Below are 24651 nucleotides of genomic sequence, written 5' to 3'. Positions count from 1 at the left end.
TTGCGGAGGTTTTACTGGCTCATGTTGAATTTCAGCATTGAGCTTGGTTTTGGGCTAGTTTTTATCAAGCATTGGGCTAGATTTGTCACCCAGACCTGGCAACCCTGTTACACAGGCACCCCCTCTACCAGCACCCAAAACCCTCCATGTTTAACACTTACATGAGGGATAAGACAACATACTTAGGAGGGTAAAGAGCAATTATAATTATATAATTATTTAATATAATCTATAAGCTGATCCTCTTTTCAATATTTCTCTTGGCCAGTTGTGTTTAATGTTCACCAGCAAGTTTGTGGGCTGTAAAAGTACACACCATCTGGTTGGTGACACCTCTGTGCTTGCTGTCAGTGATCATTAGGATATTCTGACAGAGGCACCAGATCCAGATTTCAGAATAAAACATATCAAACATGTTTGATATTCCCAACTTGAGATCTGGGAGGCTCCAACCAAATCAGGAACAATGATGATTGTACTGAAACAACACACTGAAGGGCTATAGGCTGTAGCAAGCTGTTGGATGAATATCAAGCCCAAAATTGGCCTGAAAATTGTCTAAGCAAGGATTTTCATCCATTGAAGTTAATGCAATATATTTCAGATATCAATGTGAGATTTTAAGGGATTTTTTTCTAGAGTGTAATTTAACAAAAGTGTGCATTTTTAAATTCTTAAATGGCTGAGTCTTGTAATAAAAAAAGCTGTTATCACAAAACCAATATCTTTCTGCAGAGCTAAAAAAAATCAAACATTCACAAACAGTTAGAAAACAGACATCACGTACGTAAATACAATGATTTTTATCACGTTACAACAGACAAACATAAAAACACGTCAGTGATGACAAAATACAAAAACAAGTGAAGGAAGTGATTTTATTGTCGGGGTTGAAAATTCATCACACATGCAAACAGCGATGTCGAAGCCGTGTATCATCGAGTATTTTATTAGCAAACCAGAGAGAGGTAAACAAAACAAACGGCAGGAAGTGAACAATCTGTGTCTCTGTACAGGTCCAAATATTCTACAATATTTACTATAATACAGCTGGATTACAATTCATTAGTACAGCAGTCACAAAGAAAAACTTCAAGTCTGTCACAGCAGCCGCGTCCGAGATATACGTCTTCCTTCTGATTGGTCCGAGCCGCCGAGCGCTCTTCTCAGCTTAAGCTAACACCAGCATGCTAAGCTAACATTCCATCAAAGTGCTGAGTCATTCATGTGTTGCACCTTGATGATGAATTTAACCTCAAAAGATGAAAAACAGCTTCAGATTTACATTCTGACGCTGAGATTTGATTTTCTACTAAACCAGAAGAGAAAAAAAAGGTTGAATCAGAATTATTAAGGTGAAAACCAGGGCTTTGTTGTTCAAAAGATGACCAGGATTAAATGTTTAGGAGTCAGAATTTGACTTTATTTGCTTTGAAGGGTTAGGTAATCCAGTTTTCTTTTGTCCCGGTAACTCTAGACTATATCAATTTAATCCAGATAGGCTTTTTATGATGATTTAATTCAGATTACCACAATTTTAAATGGTTCTACATTTTAACTTTAGAGAGCAGCAGAGGTCCTCGCCTCACGGCTTTTACGAAGTAATCTGTCATGTACGGAGGCTCAAAGAGGACAAGCAAGGATTTTTCTTCCTGTTTCTGGGAAATAAAGTTAAACAGAAATGAACAAGTACATGCCATTTTTTTTAAAATTAAAGTTTAAGGGGAATAAAGTTTTTGTCTTGACTGTAACTCTGACTTCTCACTGTGGAGTTTCAACCAGAGAAAAGTACCAAATGAGGAGCCATTTGGAAACCAAACACCAAGCTCTACTGAGCTAGCCAAATGATCTGGATCTCTTAAAAGAGATGGATTGGCATAGTTGTAAACTGCTTGAAAAATATGTCCTTGATGGTTGCATTTCTCTGCAGAAATCCCTTCTTACCCCCTTAACAGGAGTTCTCCACTGCTGCATGAGGTCATCTGTAACAAAACTATGCTTAACCACGGGAAAAAAAGAACTTGCTATGGATAGAAAAGTAAATGAAAATATCTAAGGGGAACACAATAAAGTTCCATTTTGATAGTAAAAGGTACTGTTTAGAAACTATCTGATCATTTAGATCTATTCCCCCTTTTAATCCAGAGTGAATCAGCCATCGACTGGAATCAGAATAATCCAGATTTTTTAATCAAAGTTATCGCAATCCTTCAATCAACTGCAAACAACACAAACTGGAGGTTTGACCAGGATTAACGGCAAAACTGGATTACCAGAGTTTATCAAGAATCCTTACTTCTTTTAAACTCGTTCCACAGATTTGACATAATCAATCGTTTTAATCAGCTCAAATGACTTTTGAGCACCCGCACCCTCGTTGTAACTAAAACGAATTAACTGTAAGGTAAAAATAACACTAAAGTAAAACAAATAAACATATTAAATTTAAAAAAAGGTTGTAAGGCCTGTTGTTGAGTTCCTCCTGCAGCACCGAAACATTCAGAAAGAATCAGAGATTTAGTTGGCAACAGAAGAGTCAACCGACTCGTCATCTTAAAGAACAGTTTAAAAACTGTGCCTTGATTGATACAAGTAGGCGGATTTTAAAGCTACCATTTTGCTTTATATATATTTATAAATGAGCAGTGTTTTATCACTGAGTTGGATTATGTTCCTTCTGTTTTCTGTCTTTACATGAAGCTGAGCTTCATGTTGTCCAAATGTTTGACACTAAGGTCTTGGTGATTTTTATGACGAAAGGCATTAAAAAAAACAAACCCTCTAATCTCCAATTATATGGATAGCTCTGCCTAACTCACACAAGAACATTGGCAACATATGGATACTAAAATCCCATCAATGCCGCTGCAGATTTTAGACAGGCTTCATGAGTTTGCTGCAGTTTTTGATCAGAAAAAAAAGAATTTGGTCAACATCGAGAGCCTAAAACGTCTGTTTTTGTTGCTGTGGAATTAAAAACATTTTGATATTTGATTTTCAGTAGAATTGTAAGTTTAAAATCCTGGTACTGTGACAACAAGAGTTTCAACACTTATGTGTGTTTGTTAGCTTGATGCTAACACAGTGGAAACTGCCATTAATGGGCTAACAGGTTTAGCATTGCTTTATGCTGGCTTTAAGTTTAGAAACAATCTATTTCTCTTGACAATACTGAGATTGTTTGACTGATCATTGAAAGGGGTCAACTGATTATTGGCTTGGCCAGTTATCAGAGTGGTATTAGGCATTTTATTTTACGCATTGCCAATCAAATTAATTAATTTTTTGTGTGAAGAGTAAGTGCTAGACTGGTCAACTTGGTTTATCAATTATCCGTTTGATCATGCAGTCTTACCTTTGTCTCATTAAGTGCATTTTGGTTGTCAAAACAGATGTACATTCGTTCCAAATACCAGGAGAGACTTTCAGTCTCATGAACTACTCATAATTACAACAGAAAATCTATATCAGTCAACCCCTAATCATTTACATAAAAATGCTCAGTAGGATGGCTCTAGATTGTTTCTAATATTAAAGGGGTATTTCAGAATTTTTGAAGTTGGGATGTGTGAGGTAACTGGCGATAGTAGTGGCATTAACCTCCAGTGATTACAGTGAGCGTCGCCCCTTCAAACAGGTCATACCTGAAGAACCCAGCCTACATGGCACCACAGATGAGTATACCTGCTCCTTGTACTTTAGTGAGGCTGATGTAAAAATGGACCAAACCAGAACAAACTAAGCTAAAACAAAACTTAAAGGAACAATTTTAATTTGTGATGACGTGCCGTTAACTGTGGTTATGAGACTATACATTTATGGCCCAGGACACAGAGGAACTTCTACAGTTGGAACCTCAGTGAAAAGACAGAGGGTGAAAAAACTTTAGTAGAGAGTGGTTAGCTCATCTGGTGGTCTAAGTGTAAAACTGTGAGCCCATGTCCACAGGAGTTATTGTTCTCATAGAGCCTCACAGATGCCTGCAGCCCGCATTATTCCCCGCCCAGAGTTCCCTGCCTTACTGAACACCAGTGTGATAATGACTTTTTAACTTTCTGAAGATAAATGGTTAACACATACCCGAATGGAAATTTGTCATACAGGTGTGTTTATGATTGTTGCTTTATTCCTCCAATGGCTGATAATTAGACAAACTACAGATGACGCAATAATTTTACTTTATCAAAACATTGTATGCTGTTGAAGTGGAAAACTGAGTTGAGATACCTAGTTTGAGCTAAATTTAATGTTTTTTTTTCTCTGCCACAAACAGCTGATCAGTTGCACTGAGGTGGAAGAGCACATAGCTGAAGCTCGCATTGCAAAATAGTGCCAAACACAGAGGCTTTCTGGATGAAAAATAACACTCTTAAAAAATGTTCCATATATTGTACAATGAGCAATCATTGTTTTTGGCCCATTTTTACCCAAACTCGCCCAAGAACACAGAGCAGCTACACCCATCTGTAATGCTCTATAGCCTAGATTCCCCAAGGGTGTCCTATATGAAGGGGCAATACTCACTAAAATCGCTGGAGGCCCTACTATTACCAAGTACCTCATACAACCCAACTTCAAAACCATTAAAATATCCCTTTAAGAGAGGAAAAGTTAGTTTGTCAGCACCTTGTGGTGCCACCAGATTTTACTGCTTTTTTCTTCTTTGGCGGTTAGCAAACAGCTTTCAGACATGCTACAGCCAGTCTGGCTGTAAAAGAGCCAAACAAACAGGCACTGAAGAAATATTGGCAAAAAATATTTCAAATTGAAGTTTTGAGATCACATAAATCTTCAGTTTTTAAACTGAATAATCATAAACCATCCCTAAAGAGAACACTAATGATCCTGTGGACAAATTCACACAAGACAAGAGGGTAAAACTCACTTCTCTTCTGTTATGAATGCAGCACTAGAAGTTGGAAAATATAAACCTTAAAACCCAAATTAAACTCTGCAGGAACCTGAACCTGAAGGGGGCACAGGTCAGTCCAAAGCTAAATACTCTATGACACCAAATTTTATAGAACAAAATCATTACAGGTCCTCTTTAATTGATGAGTTCAAAAACCAAATTTCTTATCCAATGAGGCAGTCGAGCAAACACAGATCCAGAGTCCTCTCGGCGCTCAGCAGACAGACAGACTGAAGGTGGACGAGCAGATTTCTGGGCGTTGATGAAGGCGTCGATGCATACAGAGGCTGGTGCACTTCTCACAGCGTGCACGTTTTAAAGGAAGCATGTTTACGCTGCCATTGCACCAGCAGCTCTCCTCCAGTTGGCAGATTAAGACTCAGAGGATTCTTCTATCTACAGGAATGAGTCTCACACATAAATCTGAGCGATGTTTCCCCGTCCCAATCGCGCGTTTATAGAGACGTCTTCAGGTGGGAGTCAGAGAAACACTTAGAATCCTGTCACCACGCTGTGATATATTATGGACAGTCGTTTACGATACATCATCCAGTGAGGATAACAATTAATCCTTAAAGGCAAAAAAGCAGGAATCAAAGATACGTAGTGTTTTTACTTTTTACTGCATTGTGACATTTCACACAGTGTGTGAGGACAGCTGCGATCAGTGTGTACCAAAGTGCAAAGAGTTAAAAACACACATGGCAGCCGCCTCAGTGCTGAGAGCTGTGATCACAGATAAATACATGCAGATGCTACCTGGGCTGCTAGTGTTCACAGGAGTGATATATCTACATGGGTCCAATCTTGGAGGGGTATAGCAGTGACTTCAAATGAATGATAGGAGGTTTATATCCACAGTTGAAATAGTCATGAGTTGCTGAATGGAAATCTATTTATAAAATGTTTTGTCACAAACATCGGGCATGTATTTATGATCCAAGATGCTGGATTAAATAGTCTTCATTGTAAAGTTCTTCATTTTAAGTTTTACTACTGTGATTCCCCGCAGAATGCACTGTAACAAAGGTCTGAGTTATTGCAAAGGCTATTTAAAATGTATGAAGGCTGTTGCTTCTTCCTATTGCAGGTGAAAGGGCCAACTTTCGCCATGCTGTGAAGTCAGGGGAAAATACTGTGCTGTATTGTATCCCAGAAAGCTCAGCTTCACGCACCTCTGTTGCTTACTGTTAGTATTGAATTAAGGATTGTCTTAAATACACTGTATATGACAGTGATCATCAACTGCCAGTTGACTACAAATTCTAAAGGGTATGAAGGAAAAAATACTGTGGTATTTAGGGCATTTTTTAAAAGCCCTACAGCAATAAAACACATAATATGTAAAATTCCACCACTAGGGGGCTCTCATTCAAACAATAACACCATATAACAAGTATAGACAAGAACTGCCCATCACTGCTGTATACTTCTTGTTTTGAATTGAGGACTCTATCTAATGGAACATCAAATCATAAGTGGTATTTACTGAGAGACAAACATTTTTTCTGAAAATCAGGGAGATCCATGGATGCACATGCGCTCTGGCATCGCTTCTAGCATGGACATGGAAGTCAACTTTTAAGGGTATTTCTCCCTCATTATGAGATACTTATGAATTAAAACAAAATGTTGGTTTTATTTTCAGTAAATCCATCTTATGTGGTGCAGTTTTTATTGAACAAAAAAGTAAACAGCAGAGATGAGCAGCACTGGTCTGTACTTGTCATATTGTGTTATATTTTTGATTGTAAGCCCCCTGGTGGCAGAATCCTACATGCTTTGTTTTTTAAGTATAGCTTTTAAGTGCAAAAAATTCAAGGGATGCATTATATTATTGGTATGATATCAGTATCAGCAGTTATGAAAATTTCTGCTAATAGTATTACCAATATTTTGGCCATAAAACTGGTCTACATCAGCTTAAAATATTTGCAGCATTAACAAATAACTCCAAATTAGTAGAGTTTTAGGCTGTACCAACGACCTACTTCAGCCGATGTCTTCTTCTTTATTAATCATCATTCCTTGCACTTTAAAGCATGTTTCAGGGAATGAAATTTGTTAATCCGCAAAATTTACATTGTGTGTTTTAAGAATTTAAGTCCTAAATCTAAACAACATTTAATACTGGTAACAATATCAGTTCTAATCTGTAATATGGCAGAAATCCAATATCATGCATACATAGAAAAGAAATGTGGTGCCGTTCTAATAAAACTGCTGCTGTACTACAGCTACATCGGAGCTAATTGCTACACCCGTGGCAGCCATTGCTAACAGCTTCCAGGGCAGCTGAACTCCACCCATAGTTACTGCCTCGTTTTCTTCTAATGCTCAAAATTGTTTTCGGTTTGGCACAAATAATGTAGATGGTAGCTTTAGGAGATGGATCTGCGAGATGTAAGACATGTGGACTCTGGCAAATCCATCTGCTTTGCAGGGTTAGTTTATGAGGTCTGAACATTCACTTTTTTGATGATAATCTGTATTGGCATTCTCTTTTATCCATCAGCAATAAATTAATCAAAAGTGCAATACTTTAGCTCCACAGTGAAGTGTGTCTTTCCACCTTGCACTGTTTTCACTCCGCAAAGTCTCACCTATGTTTCCAGCCACAATACCATCTGATTGGCTAGGCATCACATGCATAACAGCCAGTCAAATTTGAATCCAATAAAAAAATAATTGATCAGGCCAGTGAAGTATTAATAATCGTCATTGTTTTGGCCCTGAAAAATATCTGGCTGTCCTGGTATTTACTAAACAGTAAACCAGCATCTAAGCACTATAGATGAATGTCACATATGAGGGGAGAAAGGCTGTTAAAAAGTGGCATTGCCATTTTGCAAAGGATTTTAGCAATGCTTCTCCCTCACTGTGAAACTTATTCGTGAAACTTAAACAGTGGCATACTGATATTCAAATACATGTTACAAAGTGCAGATTGTATAGGAAAGACTCCTCATATCAGAAAAGCAAGTAAGCAACAGAGGTGGGCAGAGCTGAGTACACCAGCAGTCTGCTCACCTTGGCCTTCTTCTTTCTTTCCCCTCTGTCTGCTGTTAGTTCTTCCCACCTTGTCACAAAAAGCTTGAAAATTACTTTACATTCCAGCAACTAATGAAAATTTATATCATCAATAGACCTCAGTCTTCATAGACTTAAGTCAATAACAGCTGCAGTTATACCCCTCCAAAATGGCACCCACATATATGCATGTCAGAAGCCTGAAAGCAGCATATACATGTATAAATCTATGACGTGTGATGATGTATCGCAGAGAACATGTCACAATATATCACCTGACCCTGACCACGCTCCCCAGACGCTCTGAAGTCATGCATGACGACAAAGAAACACAATGAAAACCGAAGCTTTAGGATCCCATCTGAGGTGCTGTGACCCCGGGGTGCCTGCGGGGCGGGGGCGAGAGCAGGTGGGTGGGAGTGATCAGGAGTGGTCCATGGGTTCGGTGGTGTTGCTCTGCCCAGCTTCCTGGCTATCCATCTCCTCTGGTTCCTCCTCCTTCCCGTCTGTCTTCCCTCCCCCTGTTGCTCCTTCTGCAGCTGGAAGTTCATGGGATGCTGTAGACGTAGGTTGGCTTGTCCCCGTCTTTGTCCCACCTGTTCGCTCCTGGCTGGCCCCACTCACTGCGGCGGTGGCGCTCTGCTGCTCTCTGAGATGACGCTCCATGGAGGCTTGGATGGAGGAGACCATCTCCTGCAACTTCTTCCTCTGCTGCTCCATCAGAGTTGGGTCCAAACCTCGTCCGTCCTTCATGGTGACGAAGCCCGGGGCCATGCGCACCAGCTCCCGAGTGGTGTCCTCAGGGATGTCCGATAGATCAGGGGGACCTCGGGACACGCTGGCACTCAGGTCCACACCGCTGCTGTGCTGGCGTGTGATAGGCCGGTGCTCTGGAGGGGATGAGCCACCGGCACTGCCCAGAGAGTGACCTTTACCCTGGAAGGCAGTGACGTTCTGCAGCTGCTCCTTCTTTCTAACAACACCGCCACTCCCCAGACGCAGCACGCCATGAGAGGGGCTGCCCTCTCTGCTGCCCCTGGAGGCTGCTTCTGAGCGCAGCTGAACCACAGCTTCCTTCACAAGCTCCTCCACATCAGGGCCAACAGGGAAGTGACCTGCAGCGTCCACACAGAGCTCCAGACGCTCCTCTGCAGCGTTATAAACAAACGTTTTCCCCGTCAAGTGAGGCAGCGTGCAGTGCTTCCCATCCATCAGGCCTGAGAAGAAACATTAGAGGATGAAATAAGACTCATGTAGGATGAATTAACTGATATTTGATCCAGTTAGGGTCTTAATTAAACAGTAATGTTCAACTTTGAATAGATGTTTTGAAAAATGCAACCCATAAATCTTCTGACCACAGCCAGAAACAACACGCTCTTTTAAGTTCTCTGCAGATGACGTCACACAGCAGCAGAGAACTGTCCTTGGGGGACAAATCGTGATATCTGCACAAAGAAATGCTACCAAAAGGCCATATTTTTAGCTCTTTACGACTATGTCAAGTATTCAAAGGGCAAAAACATTCTTTATTCTTAAGCAACATTCGTATTGTGAAGTACTAAGGCAAAAATAAAAAGTTTTACAGAATCTCATGGTGAAATGGCAGCAGGCAAGAATAAATTAAGCCTCCATCTAAAGTCTGTACGAGTGGTATCACATAGCAGCCGTGTACGGTCCAATTCCACAAAGCAGTCAGGTTTAGTTTGAGATGGTTTTCAAATAGTTTAGCATATTAAGCCCTCATCTTATCCATGTTTCTTCAGCCTGTTCTGTTTGTTGTGACAGGAAATCTGTCTCTTTTGAGAGGTCCAGATCATTTGTCTCAGCTCAGAAGAGCTGGTTGTTTGGTTACCAAAAAGCTCCTCATTTGGTACCAGTTTGGCCCTTCACTTGTGGACTACACAATGACAAAGGATAAAGGAAAGGAAGTTGGCACTCAAACAGAAGCTAGCTACCATGGCTAACGTAAAAGAATGGTTTTGTCGAACAGGCCCATTGGTCAATGGCACATCGCTAAGAACCTGAGAAGTTTATTCATTGGATAGTATGTCACAGTACCAATTAAAGCATTTTTGTGATAAAACTATGATTTTTTTATGTGTTAAAAGGAGACCAGTTAGCCTCTTAGCTCAGTAAGACTCCTCTAGACTCTTGTCTCTCTTCATCTGTCTAGACAAAGCTGAACACTAGGGGATCTGCAGGACTATTTGTGATACTGACTGCCTGCACGCCACATAAATCAGTTACACTATAGGGAAAGAAATCATTGATTTATAAAGTATAGGGATCATCTTCAATGTATGTTGGAATGTTCTGATGATAAGTGCAGTGTAGATTTCCATTTAGAGCTGTAAAGTTAACTTTCCTCTTTTCCCATTCATTCCCGATGGCTGTCCCCGACTTCCTGACCCCAACGGACATTTGTGATCACGTGATTGTAAACAACCTACAGTGTAATAAGGCAGGACTTTTATCTTTGTTTGCAGTCAACTGTGCAGACACAAGCAGTGATTGTGTGCAGTGACTCTGTAGTGCAAGTAAGCAGTGTGCAGAGTGAAAACAAACATACCCATGTCTTTCTTGACGATGTTGTAGAAGACCCCTCCCTGTTGGAATAAATGCGGCAACTTTTTGGCATATGACCAGACATCTTCACCTGAAACAGACAACACAAAACACACAGAGAGGTTCATATATGTTGTCTACAACAGCATTTTACGGTTACATTTCTAGGGAATTTAAATTTTCTTAATATAGGATTATTTTTTAAACTTTCATCATATTTTACTGGACTTGTTTTCTTCCCTTGTTAAGTGGAGTTGACTCAAGAAGAGCAGCCAAACATGAGGACAGGTTTAACAAAGATCTGACACTGTTTGAGCCACAGAGTAGTTTTATGACTAACTGGTATGGTTAATGGTTGTGTCTTACATCTGGCAATGGTTGAATTTTACTAAGGCCGTCCTCCCCGATTGCTCAGTTTGGATGGACAACCAGCTCTTGGAAGTCATGGGTGCGCCAAACTTCTTTCATTTGGGAATTATGGAGGCCACTTTGCACTTGGGACATGTTTTTGTAGCGTTCCCCAGATCTGTGCCTTTGACCTCATGGCTGGGTTTTGCTCTGATAAGCATTGTCAGCTGTGAGGCCTTCTATAGAAAGGTGTGTGCCTTTCCACATAATGTCCAATCAGTTTAATTTACCACAGGTGGACTCCAAACAAGGTGTAGAAACCTCTCAGCGAAGACCAAGAGAAATGGGAGGAACCTGAGCTAAATTTCAGGTGTTTTTGTAAAGGCTCTGAATACTTGTATAAATGTAATATTTCAGCTTTTATTTTTAATTGATTTGCAAACATTTTTAAAATTCTGTTTTCACTCTAGCATGATGGGGTACTGAGTGTAATTTTATGAGAATAAAAAAAGGATTTTTTTTTACTGAAGCAACAGGCTGCATAGTAATAAAATTGAAAAAGTGAAGGGGGTTTAAAGACCCTCCAAATGCACTATATGAACTGTATATTTGGCTGTATGAACCAGCAGTGTTGGTTTTAATACGTTTTGGTTTATCCTCAATCCTTAAGCTTTAAAGTGGTTAAAGGACTTAAATTTTAGGTCTGAACTACATTGATATTTTGATATTGATATCAGAATCCATTAAAATGAACTTGCAAATATCAGCTTATTGAATATCTGCAAAAAGCCAACATCCAAAAGCACCAAGGTTCTTCCTTTTGGAACCAGCAGATCCTTTGTAAGCCTGAGGGTGTTTTGGCTTCCTCTTATCATGTAACCTTGCAGAGTTGATGGAATTGCCCGTTTCCGTGTTTCTCACTGGCAAATCCATCTTGCAAAGCTCCTGTCTGAACCGTTTGGGCCCGGTTAGAAAGTGACAGGACCAATCAGCGTCGAGGGGCAGTACTTTCAGGCGCGGCAGTGTCATGACGTATGCAAACAACAAGTCGAGGCCGGTGCAGTTATATCAGCAGACATTAGTGTGGATGCTGCTAAAGCACCAGTTTTATCAGAACTTGACAACACTTCTTCATGAAAAGAACTTTTAAAGAACGTTTAAAAGACTTTTCAAAAATGAAAAAGTCGTGTGCTGACATGTCTGAAGTGGCCATGTTTCATGTTATGCCGTTCTCTATGGAGTTCACTCCTCGGTAGCGGCTACGATGTCACGTTTTGTTGCTCTGATTGGCCTGTAAAGATGTGACAGACAGAACGTTCATCCAATCACGCTCCATGTTTTTTTTTTCAGAGGCTCTGCCCTTTCCCAAATGCTGTGTATGAGAGGTTTTCAAGATGGATGTGTGAAACATGGATGTGTGAAACACATCCATCTGGCGTGTCAGGTTACTTATCATGTTATTTTCAGTGAATTTCTCTGTTGCCATCAGGACATCATGTTTTACCTGTTTGTAAAACTAACCATGATTTAAAATAGTAGGTTTGATGTTTTATATCTCTTACAGTCTTTAATCTTTTTACCCTCACAGCTCCTTTTTATTCTTTTAATAGACTAACTGCTATTGTTTTAGTCTATTTATTAATTCATCAGCCTAAGTTCTACTAGCCTTAGTTTTTAAGTCTTGTTTTGTATTTTAGCTTTCAATATTTTGGCCTTTTCTGTCACTGTTTTTTTCTATTTTATGTACAAGTTGCTCCAAACCAATTGTCCCTTGAGGGATAAATAAAATTGTTTGAATTGAATTAAATTTATTAAGGCTTCATTGTATTGTATTCCACTTTTTTGTTTTTGTTTTTTACCCAAAAAATACAATTGTTGAAAGTGTAAAAGAAAGCAGCAGTGTCTCATTTAAGCTTCACATAAAGATGCAAACTTTGAGCTGAAATCTTGTACAGACAGAAAGAGAGAAGAGGAGATGAAATTCCTAAATTACAGTATAAGTTGGCAACATTTCAGTCCCAAAATGACTGATTTCTTCAGCATCTAAAGTCATAAATTTACAAGAAACAAAACTGAGTTTTTTGACACTGTTTCAGTACCCAGATGCTGTCAGTGGACTGGAATTTGCCTGCAAATTTTCAGAGACAAAAACAATAAATTTCAAAACTTGTGCTGTCTAGGATTGCTTTTGCTACTGTGGTATCAAACAGTATTGTTAGATTGTTACTTGAACCATTTTGCATGTAGAACTCTGGTATTACAACAGCTTAACTGCAGAGCGGATGTTCCATTTTGAAGCTGTACAGACAGTCTGATCTTTTAGAGGGTTATTAAATTATATTCCAGCTCTGGCTAACATGAGAAACAACGCCAGGCCTGCAGAGCGTTCAGAGCTCAGATGAAACTTTCCTGAACATCCAGAGACGGTTACTGACGGCTGTTTATCTGAACGCAGCCGCGATCTTTGACCCTGTTGGCAGGTGAGACGGGGAGGGCCGAAATGCCTGAGTCAGCGCACGCACACATGAACACACAGTCTGATAGCATTCAGAGCAGCTGATCAGAAACAAACACAGTGTCGTCTGCATCCTGTGAGCTCGATCAGAAGCCGTGATACCTCCAGATTTTACTCGGCTGTCTGCTAGAGTTATTATGATACCAGAATGTTAAGCTTAATATGAAAAAATATGAGTTCTAGGCACCCAGTATCAGTTGATTTCTAGTTTTAAATTAACAAAAATTGTGGGCACACTCTACAAAACATGATAATCGTACAAATACATAAGTAACATTTCAATACTTCAGTTTCTGATGGATTTAGCTATTATGCCCTCATACACTTGTCTAAAAAATAACATCATATTTCTTAAAGCTGCAATGCTTTCTAATCTAACCGATCATTTAAAGAACAGACTATATTGTTTTCAAAGATGTGGTATCAGGATTATCAAAGTATACCAATTTTAGCACCCCTACTGTCTGCAGTGACCCTTACAGGTTTTCAACCTTTTCTGCCCTATGAACACCTGAGGTCAAACCAAAAATCTTAAGGCACACCATATTCAGATCCACAAAACATTCACTTTAAAACATCTTATAGTGCTTTTAGTTTCTGCATACTTTAATAATAGCGTTTGTACAAATTCCAGTGGCACACCTAGTCCTGCCTCAAGGCACACCAGAGTGCCTCACAACAGCTTTTGAGAAACACTAAATAAGGGACCAGCTGAAAGCTGCTAAACCAATCCATAGTATGATATTCTTCAATACCACATGCTTTGAAACAATAAAATCTGGGCTGAATTAATGATTGATCCGGTTTGAAAATACCAAAGCTTTAGAAAAAGCCATTTTAACCTTAAGTTGGGTGCATATGGAAGGAATATGTTTAGCAAAATTGTAAGCAATCACCTGCTCACAGCACAAAAACACTGGTAACATCTTGGTACTGAACACACTGTTAACAGTCACTAAATCCCTCTGCTCCTCCTCATCCTTCAAGTTACCCTACCTTTTAAACACCATTGCCATGACAACTGGCTTTTACTGAGGATGTCACACCTACTAGGAGCTACATGTAAGATTTAAAATGCATATATTGGGACTGTACTAGCTGGTGAAACACTTTAAACATGAACACCACCCTAACACAGAAATGATGCTCAAACTAGACTACAGAAGAACAACAGAAGAAATACAGTGCTGGTGTATGTTGATATTTTTAAAATAGATAGAACTAGATTTAAAAAAGAAAATCTAGACTTTGAAAAATTAAAATTTTAATTTTTCTCTCGAACTTCAACACTATCTTCAGGATTTGCCCAGTTTAGTACGGGAAAGGCTGGATTGAAAAGCTACATCAGAATGAGCTTGGATCGGGTCATTTGTGCGCCACCATGGTTTTTCTTTCTTTCCTCAGCACGCAAAAAAACACATCTGCAAGCCATTTAAGCATTTTAATTAGGGATGCAGGATATTATCGGCATCAGTATCGGCAGATATCAAAATTTCTGCTGATATTTACATCCAATATTTTGCCCGTGTATTTCAGAGATATATCGACTGTAAATTTTGTCCATACATACTAATAAACTAGAGGATTTTTAGGTTGAACCAACAGACCTATGTCAGTTGAGGTCTTTTTCTTTATTTATCATCATTCTTAAAACGTTAGTTTTAAAAGTGTTTTTTAAAGACTAAAGTTTGTTTCCTTGGTCATCCTTGAACCTTAAAATGTGTCCAAAAGGACTGAAATTTCTTGTCCAAAAAGCATATTTAAATATCATTATCGGCATATTGGACATCAGCAAAAATCCAATACCGTGCATCCCTAATTTTATGTTATCCACTGGATTTCACCTTCTGCAATTCATCGACTAGTGGTCTGTCTGTTTTCCTCTAAACTCCTGGTATGTTGCAGTAACATCTTAAGTGCTGCTCTATTTGCATAATTTTGAATGCTGCAAGTCATCAACAATGCCAGTCAATACGCAATTAAAACTACATAGTGCATGTTTAAAGACACGTCAGGTGTCCAAGGATGTGGTTCCCTGAGAGGAAAATGTTTACATATGAACATTAAATTCATTATATTCAAAGTCAACTAGACTTCTTTAAATTTCTCCTCGTCTTGGACATTGGTATGTCTTCATTAAGCCATTCTGGGAAAAATTTCAGACTGCCTCTCTCTTGGTCTTGAAGGTTTGCACAGCCTGTGTTTCACTTTGTACAGTTTGTTGTCTCTAAAGTCTGAACTGAGTTGGAAAAAAAGGCTTTTAGGTTTTCTGCCTCTTATGCTTAGAACAATCTGCAAACTGATTTCAAACTGAAAATCCTGGTGGCTCTGAAGGTTTTTAAACCTTTAGTGAAAACTCTTTCTGGATGACTCCGTTTTGATGATTGACTATTGTTGGTAACATGTTAACATCTCCCTTACAAATATAACTCTGATCTCAATGGGATTTACCTCGTGGCTAAATAAAAATTAAAGTAATTAATATATACCTATATTTATATCTAACAACACATCTTTACAGAAGGGCATACATACATTTTTATATTTACTTCATTTTTCCCTAAATAAAACAGAGAATTTAGTATTTTCTCAAAGTTTTACCTCATTATCTTAGGGAAATAAGCTTTGTTATACTAAAAAAAAGTAAAGTGATGTGAAATGTTCTGTAAAATTAAGTAAATTAAGTTTTTTAAGTAGTTTAAAAGTATGAATGTATCTCCACTAGGGTATCTGAATGTTACAGATTTACAGCGTACACTTAATCCCCAAAAAGTGGAATTCATTTTGTTAAATACTGCTCATAAAATAAGGCAACACTTGTTTTGAGTTGCTTTTTTTTGTTAGTTTAGTCTTTTTGAAGGCCTTAAAGAAAATATATCAAAAGCTATCAGAGTTTATTTTAAGGCTGTATCGCCCAGCCATCCTAGCTGTGGTTTAGAGCTTAAACTTCAGTCCTTGGAACAAAACTTTAGATGTTTAAGAAATGAGGATAAAAATTAAAAACAAACTTCAGCTTCTGTTGGTTCTGCTTAAAACTTCACAAACATAATGCACCACCTTATACGATGAAGCATTGGGTATTCTTCTGTTCTGCCCATATTTACCTTTTATATATCAGCAGTAAATATTTCCAAAAATGTCAAAACTGCCAATACCAATATGTAACTTTTATTCTATCATCTGCTGATACCGCTATCAAGTTGATAATATTGCACATTCCTCATGACAAAGTCACAGGTCAAGAATTTTGTGATTCATCACGCAGAAAAATATTTGGCACATATATTTCATAAGACGGGTGCATAAGAGGAAACATTCAGCAGCAATCACTGACACATTAGGATGGAAGTTGTTTATCCACTGCCCCACATTTGCTCCAGAACATTGCTTAAAGCTATCAATACCAAAATTATGCTGGTGTATTTAGTCAATTTTAGAAGTTTGCTTGCAGTGTTAGATTAAAAAAGATAAATGAAAACATTTTAAACACAAAGGTTTATTTTTAAATTTAATTCAGTTTCATTTAAATTTACCTTTTGGCTACCTTTTGTTGACTGGATGTCAACAGAAGGTAAGTCTGACTTATCTTTAAGAAGTAAGTTTTGTGTTTTGGAGAAAAAATGTTTCATGTGGATTAGGGAGTTGACCTGCATGTTAGATTTTTTTCTTTCTTACCCATCAATGTTGCGAGGAGACAGAGGGAGGACATCTCCAGGTCGATGCTGTCCTGAAGCTCCCGGCTGCTCATCCTTCCACTGTCCTCACTCTTCACTGAGTGCAGCGCTGAGTGCGAGCTTGAAGCCCGTGGTATGGAGGAGGCGGGGCTCTTGTGATCCTCAGGGCCCCTCAGAATCTCCACTGTCACCCTGTCACCGTGCTGCAGTGCCACCGGCTCGTTCTCCTCGCTGTCTTTCGGTGGTGACAGTTCTTTAGGTGGAAAGCCGTAACGGATGCACTGCTGCTCTGGTGGTACACCGAACTGGTTGGTGATGCTCCTCTGCAGCTCTGAGAAGGTGGTGTGGGCCTGCAGGGTCAGCATGGCCTGCCTACCGTCATTGGTGGTCACACGGATCTTCTTCTCCTTACTGGAAGATGATGGGGATGAGGACTTGGTGGGCGTAGCTGGAGCAGAAGAGGAGGAGGTTTCAGGAGAGCCGCTTGGAGACGATGCTCGAGCGTGTGGTTTCTGCTCCTGCTTCAGTTTGTCTGTCCGTCTTTTCTGGGAAACCAAAGCCTGCTCACTGATGCTCTGCTGGATGCTGCGCTCCGCTCGGCTCATTGTAAGCTCCTCTTTGTGGAGCGTCTTTGCCTTCTGACCCGTCAGAATGATCTTAGTGGGAGGCTGGGGGTCTGTCACCTGTGGGGTCTCTGTGGTGTCCGTGAGACGCTGGGCGTGAGCACCGTCGATGGACACTGGGTTGTACTCATCTGGGTTCTTTTTAGCTGTGTGATGCAGGATGGTGTTGACGACTTTCTGCACTAGGATCTCACTGCCAAACTCTCCAGGAAAGTGTTTGGTGACCAGCTTCATAGCCACATCGTACACATTGCTGTTCAAAGCCAGGTCAGTTTCATACTGGAACCAGTACACTGTCTCTCTTACTACTCGGCCCCCCCACTCTAGTGTGATTGGGAAGGCCTCGGGGAGATTATCATACTCCTTCCCCTCCCAGTAGTGTTTAAAACCACATCCACACTTCCCTCCCTGGGAGCGGGTGTTGGTTCTGTCCCCATCTAGATAAACCACTGACCCATTACCACGAATATGGCGCACCGAGGTGCCATGACACCAGTTGCAGGTGTTAAGGGAGCTCAGTTTATAATCAGGGATGAGGACATCTCTGTGAGGGTCGTAGGAGCAGACGACGTTGTTAAGGGGGAAGCTGTAGTTCTTATCAGGCCGCAGCTGGCCATGGGTGGACTTTGCCAGGTTGTAGAGCTTCCCGCCTGGAATCAGCCACTCAGACGGGACGTGGAGCTCGGAAAGGGCTCCACAAATCAGGCAGCGGTGCAGCCGGTTCTCCATGACAGACTTCTTCGCCGCTTCGGTAACCTCTTCAGGCTGGATGCCGATGACACCTGTGCGTCTGTAAACATACTGATGCACATCTGCCACAAGAGACGGGTGGATGCTGTGCTTCTCCATGAACACCTCCTCCATGGCGTTGACCAGCCGCATCAAGTATTTGTCCTGCAAGCTGCGGTCTCCACCGATCACGCAGCTCCCATCAGACTCAAGCTTGATGTACTTCTTAATGAGCTCCTGAGGGACTCCCCACGCCTTGGGGAGCAGGCGGGGTGGCAGTTTGGGCAGGACGCTGTTTTTGATCCCCACCAGAGGGATGTAATGGTTCCTGCTTGAGCTGCTCCATGCGATACAGATGGGTTTGTTGAGCTTCCCGTCCTTCCCTTTACACTGCTCCTCTGCTACAAGCCCAGGCAGGAAGGTGGCGGAGTAATCCCCGGAGCTCCTCATCCCGCTCAGAGAGTCCAGCAGGATAATGGGTCTGTGGAGGACATTGGCTAAACCAAAGATGTGGATGTTGCGAAGTCCGAGCGGGACGCCCTCTGGTGGGATGAAAAGGGGGTCGCACTCGTTAATGATGTCCTCCCACTCTGCTGAATCAATAAAATCCTGAAACAGTGCCTTGTAGCTGTCCAGGTTCTGCTTGAAGTTCTGCTTTAAGTTTTCTCTCAGGGCATGCCAGAACAGTTCTCTACCAACCAGAGCTCTGGACACGGCGTGGACCAGGCAGTGCCCGTCTCCATCCACATGCACAGGGATGAGACATTCTCTGTTGCTGTTGGCTTTCTTTACCTCCTCCAGAGTGTCATGGAGGTAGATAAGGCTCCCAGATCTGTCTTTACCATAGCCCATAGTGGAGACATGGTCGGGCTCAATGAGGAAAGCCCTGTCACCTAAAAGGGAGCAGTCAAACATCTCCCCCTGGTTCATCTCCCTCAGCAGTTTGGCTTTCCCGGTTTGTTTATCCATTCCATACCGGGTGAGAACGGGAGACAGCAGCTTGCAGTGGTAGTTGGACAGCCCCATCACTTTCACCAGCTCCGTGCCTTTCTTCGGGGCCCCAGTGACGCCGAGCAGGGCGTTTCTAAGCAGGTTATGGAGAACAACATCAGGGTCAGTCACTTCCTCCACATTTAACAGGCTCTTCTGTTCGTGTCGCTGTCCACATTCCGTGCACTCGATGCTAATGGAGCCGTAAGCTGGGAAGAAGAGCCTCGCCTGACATTTCGGGTCTGGGCAGGTACCAGACAAAATACGCTTGTCTTTCTTCTTTGAGCTCTGTAGCAGCGACATTTTGGCTGAAAAAAGGCTAAAAGTGCGAGTCAGCTTTACAGAATCATGATAAACTCACGGCTGAGGCTGTCAGACGAGCTCCCACTCTGCTAACGGCAGTTATTAACCAGAATAACACAAGAACAACACGGAAGCGGCTGTTTTTTTCTTTAGCGACTGACCGCTGCTACACGTAACTACGTAATGACGTAAGGATGTGGTACTTGTAGTCGTGCTGTGTCATTGCGTTTCAGACATTTAAAGACGATAACAAAAACCTATACTTTTTCGCTTTTACGTTTTTCAATATAACGTAACAACGTCAGAAGAATTATTTAGGTTTTAAAACATAGTTCGTTAAATGATTAAAATCGGCAATGATGACGTAAGTGTGAATACATATACCAGCATGCAACACGGCACAGCGACGTTTTGTTGTGGAGATGGGCGTCTCAATTCATTTTAGTGAACCGGATCATTTGACTCGATTCAACATTAAGAATCGGTTCGTTCGTCATATGCATATGTATTTGATTAAATACAACCATGAATTTTAAAATCCATTTAGATTAAGAATAACTACCTGTGGAGACTTGACGTGCACAAACTATATTTGTTAAAATTTTATTGTTATAAAATTAAAAAATTATTATATTATTATTTATATTTTATATATATATATATATATATATATATATATATATATATATATATATATATATATATATAATTATTATTATATTAATATTATTATTATTATTTAAAAATATTGTTAATGTTATAAAATATTATAATGTACAGCACTCATAAGCCTACTATTCAGATCGATAAATAGAATAACAAATGAACAAGACAGAAACACATGATAAATTGGAATAGATTAAAAATAGGGAAAAAAAAACTTCCCAAAGTTTACTTCTGAGTAAAGTTGACTGCCTTTTACTTTAATAGATCTAACAATAAAACATTAATTCAGTCTCATTTGGAGAAAATTCAAACCAAACTGTAAAGCAGTTATGGGCAAGTTATAATAAGCTAGAAATAAACCACAGTTTTTATTTGCCATTAAGTTTTTTTATGGTTAATCAACAATTTATGACAACACAACATATCAGTTCAATTGATATGTGGTTTATCAAGTAGAAAATTATTATCGCACAACTAAAATGTTGCCAGTTGGGATTTGCTTTTTGCCAACTATCCATATTCCAATATTTCTAAACCCACCTTAGTAGAATCAGATATATACAGAGGTGTTTTTAAAATTATTTTGTGGTAAAGAACATTCAGTCTCTCTTGTCCTTGCATTCATCTTTTCCTCTTATGGTGTCATTATATATGTTTTTAGAAACAGGCATAAAGTAAGACAGAATTATATCTATATTTTTTTCCAAACATAATCATTCAATATAATAATAAAAAAGTTTAATTCATTTTGTAGGATTACAGGACCATGACATGAAAATTGTATTTTTCTAACAGTTACAGTCAAACTAGGATTCATTAGCCTTTTTTCAGAACTGTAAATAACCCACTGAAAGGCAGGAGGGGTATAGAGCAGTGGTCCCCAAAAGTGGGGGTTTGGACCACCAGGGGGGTCATGAGACAGTGAAGGGGGTCCTGGGATGCTTTCCAAAAAAACAACAAAAAATTGAACAATATTCAAAGTCATAAATTGTATTATTTAGTGAATAAAAGATTGTGGAAATGAGTTCAATTTAATGTAACACGTAGATATCTAGTGATAATTGTAATTAAATGTCAGTAAAAGTTACAAAAACTACCTAACATGCAAGTTTCGTACATGGTGCTTTGAGCAACATCGTGCACTTTATCCCTCTCAAGGGAAGGTGGGGGTCCCCGAATTTTGATGTCATTATTTTGGGGGTCATAGGCTTAAAAGTTTGGGAACCCCTGGTTTATAATACAAAAAATTAAAAACGTGACCCTTTTTTATTCCACTTGTACTTTACAATTAAAATTAATTATCCTGAATGAAAAAAGGCTCATCACTGACATAGTGCTTGAAATAACACAAAAACATTTTCACCTCAAGTGTTAAAAAAAAGTAGTGGATAAATTCCTGCTTAAATTTGTACATTGTCCCAGTATGGGCAGCCAGTTCTTGGCTGTGCATATTGGCAGAATTTATCATACTTCCCAGTATCAACATTTTATTAAAAAAAAAAAAAAGCTTTTACTTACCAATACCATTAATATGCCAGTGATATGCATCCCTTTTGGAGAACAATATTAAACCTACAATAGTATCTTGTTAAAACTTTTCAAAATGTGAATTAATTTCGATAATAAAGTCTTCAAGATTATGACGTACTCTTATATGACTCATTTAAGACTCCACTGCTCTGGAGCACAAAGGCATAGTCTTTGTAGTTTGGGGAGAATTTATTTAATTTTCATTTTAAAATTATGTTATGAGTTCTTTGTAAAAATGGAAAGATCATTTTGGTTCTCAATTCTTAAATTAAGCTGTTGTTTAATGTGTTTTGTATAATAGGAAGATAAAAGATTATAATGACTTTAATAATAGAAGCAGCAGAAGTGTACACTATGAATTACATCACTCCTATTGAGCTGTGTCAGTTGTTTTCACCTCTGCTCATATGTTGGATGTTTGTTTCTTTGTTAGGCATTCTGGAGGGTGATCTGTTTTCTTTTCCACTAGATGTCACTGTGTTAGTATTACCGGAAAACCAATAATAGCAACGTGATGCTCACAGTGACGACAAATATCAGCATCATTGGGTCATTGTTGCAGTTCTTCTGAGTGACCAGAAGGCGGTGCTCTTTTTGATTAATGTGCAGTGCCCTCTCTTGCACAAACCAAAGAAATCCCCCTTCAGAGAAAAAGTTTTAAATCTAATAAATAACCAGACTGAACAGTTTTATTTGATCACAACACCAAGCCTACAACAATAAGACCTTTTCTGGGACTCTATTTTCAATCACCATGTCTTGACCATGTCTGAAATCACTACAGCATGTGATCACACAGACACAGAGGCAGGGATTATGGCCAAGGACACACAGCTGACAAGGTAGTCTCTCTGAGTGTTTTGTGTTAAGTTGCTGAGTTGTGAGAAGGTCAGAAACAACAGGAGCGTCCTGTTACTCCACGGTCGATGGTTTTCTGAGGATGTGGGTTGGCGCTCATGTAAGGTCACTAGGTTTACTTGTCCGACCTTTGACCTCCATCAGTGACAGTAAAGGATCCTTTCTCTAGCTGAGCACCTGACCGACACACTGACCACCCTGCTAATGTTTCTGCACGTCTTAGCTGCTTCACATTCCACCACAGAAGAAGAATGGAGGGGCGGTGGGAGGCATGTGTCGGGGTCAGGGCCACACTGGAGGTAGCATGTCGACGGGGCTGTGCTGCTGCATTCATTCTCATTGTTTGGACCAAGTCAGGGTGTAAATACCCGCTAAAGTTGAAATGTGAATTCTAAATATTTTAACAACTACTTCAGCCGAGAACTTTGTTGTGTAAAGGTTACCTTTGAGATAGTTTAACACCTGACGCTCTGGACTCTTGCTCTTATTTTAACCATAAAAAGTCCAGAAAATGTCCTGTGAGTGAGTGCTTTGCCCATTTTTCCAGAGTACGTATGTCCAATACCTTGCAGTTATTTACAATTTCCTGCGTGTTATGAGTGTTTGAACAATTTCAAATGAAGAAAACCAAAAGAAGGGGATTTGATGGTAGAGTTTTAGTGAGAAAAGGTGAAATCACCAAAATCATAAGCACAGCTTCTAATCTTTCAGAACCATTTTATTTTTTCCAATAGCTCAAACAGTCACATTTATATGGTAATGCAAAATGTGTTTTCCAAGTATACACTGGGTTTCAAAGAGTTAAATCCAAAACAAACAGTAAAACCTCACATCTCGTTGTGATTTTAATGGGGTGCAACACAGGAAGAATGTATTTTCCCACAATATATATGTATGTGCAGGAAAGTGTGCAACTAGAAATTAAATTCACTTGATTTAAATTTAATTTGAATTTTGCCAGCTGAATAATTTCATTAAAGATTTGAATTTCTTTAATGCAATTTGACTTTTCATCATTGAACTTCAAAATAAACTTGCAATCAGAACACCAAAACCTCATAAGACTACTCCAAAATGAACTATGATTGATCAAATTTGAATTAAAATTAAAATAAAACTGTAAGTTCTATTAGTACAAGATTACATGCATTTTTGTGAGGGGTTTTTTTATGTTTGCATTTTGTTTTGTTTGATTCTGAGGATTATAGTTTGTTTTCAGGGCAAATCAATAACAATAATAATAACTTTATTTATATTGCACCTTTAAAAACAGATGTTTACAAAGTGCTTTAACAGACATAGCAATAGAAAGAACTCAGGGATTCACAAAATAAACAAATTAGTAATAAACCAAACAGGGAAAGTCTTGATAATCAAACAGAAAATCAAAACAAACTGAGACACAAATGTCTCAGAAATCAGGATTATTGAAAGGAATGGAAATGACACAGAGGATCTTGAAAGCAGTTAAAATAGTAAAAGATGAAAATATCAAAGGGAAAGATAGTATGATATGATATGAAAGTAAAACCATAAACACACATATGATAAGAAGACGATATCACATCATTAGCAATTAAAATGAAAATAATAAGATTAATAGCAGATAAATAAAGAAAGGATCAGGTAATGAATTGAAAACAGAGGACATTAAGACGGCCATGGAAGGAAAAGTCATGGATAAAATGAGTGAAAACAGCAAAATGAATAAAAGAGTAATTATAAAAATAAGTTAAAGGAAGCTTCACATAAAAGCAATTCTGCAAAAGTGAGTTTTCAGGAGGGATTTAAAAGATATTACTAAATCTGCAAGCCTTATCTCCTCAGGCAGGTTGTTCCAAAGTCGAGGGGCCCTGACAGCAAAAGCCCCGTCTCCTTTAGATTTGAGTCTCGACTTTGGAACGA

The 24651-nt window shown here is 39.3% G+C and overlaps 1 protein-coding gene across 1 annotated transcript; it reads right to left on the bottom strand.

The window, feature by feature from the left end:
- Window positions 1–864: 864 nt before the first annotated feature.
- vcpip1 (valosin containing protein (p97)/p47 complex interacting protein 1) lies at window positions 865–19834 on the bottom strand. Its single transcript, XM_041803096.1, has 3 exons — window positions 17049–19834; window positions 10515–10601; window positions 865–9159 (listed from the first exon to the last, which is right to left on the bottom strand). The coding sequence occupies exons 1-3, from the start codon at window positions 19690–19692 to the stop codon at window positions 8366–8368; spliced, it is 3525 nt and encodes a 1174-aa protein (XP_041659030.1). The 5' UTR covers window positions 19693–19834; the 3' UTR covers window positions 865–8365.
- Between the last annotated feature and the right edge of the window lie 4817 nt (window positions 19835–24651).

The sequence above is a fragment of the Cheilinus undulatus genome, linkage group 13 (genome assembly GCF_018320785.1).
Source record: "Cheilinus undulatus linkage group 13, ASM1832078v1, whole genome shotgun sequence".
NCBI classification, from domain to species: domain Eukaryota; kingdom Metazoa; phylum Chordata; class Actinopteri; order Labriformes; family Labridae; genus Cheilinus; species Cheilinus undulatus.
This window is presented reverse-complemented; position numbering and strand designations above follow the sequence as displayed.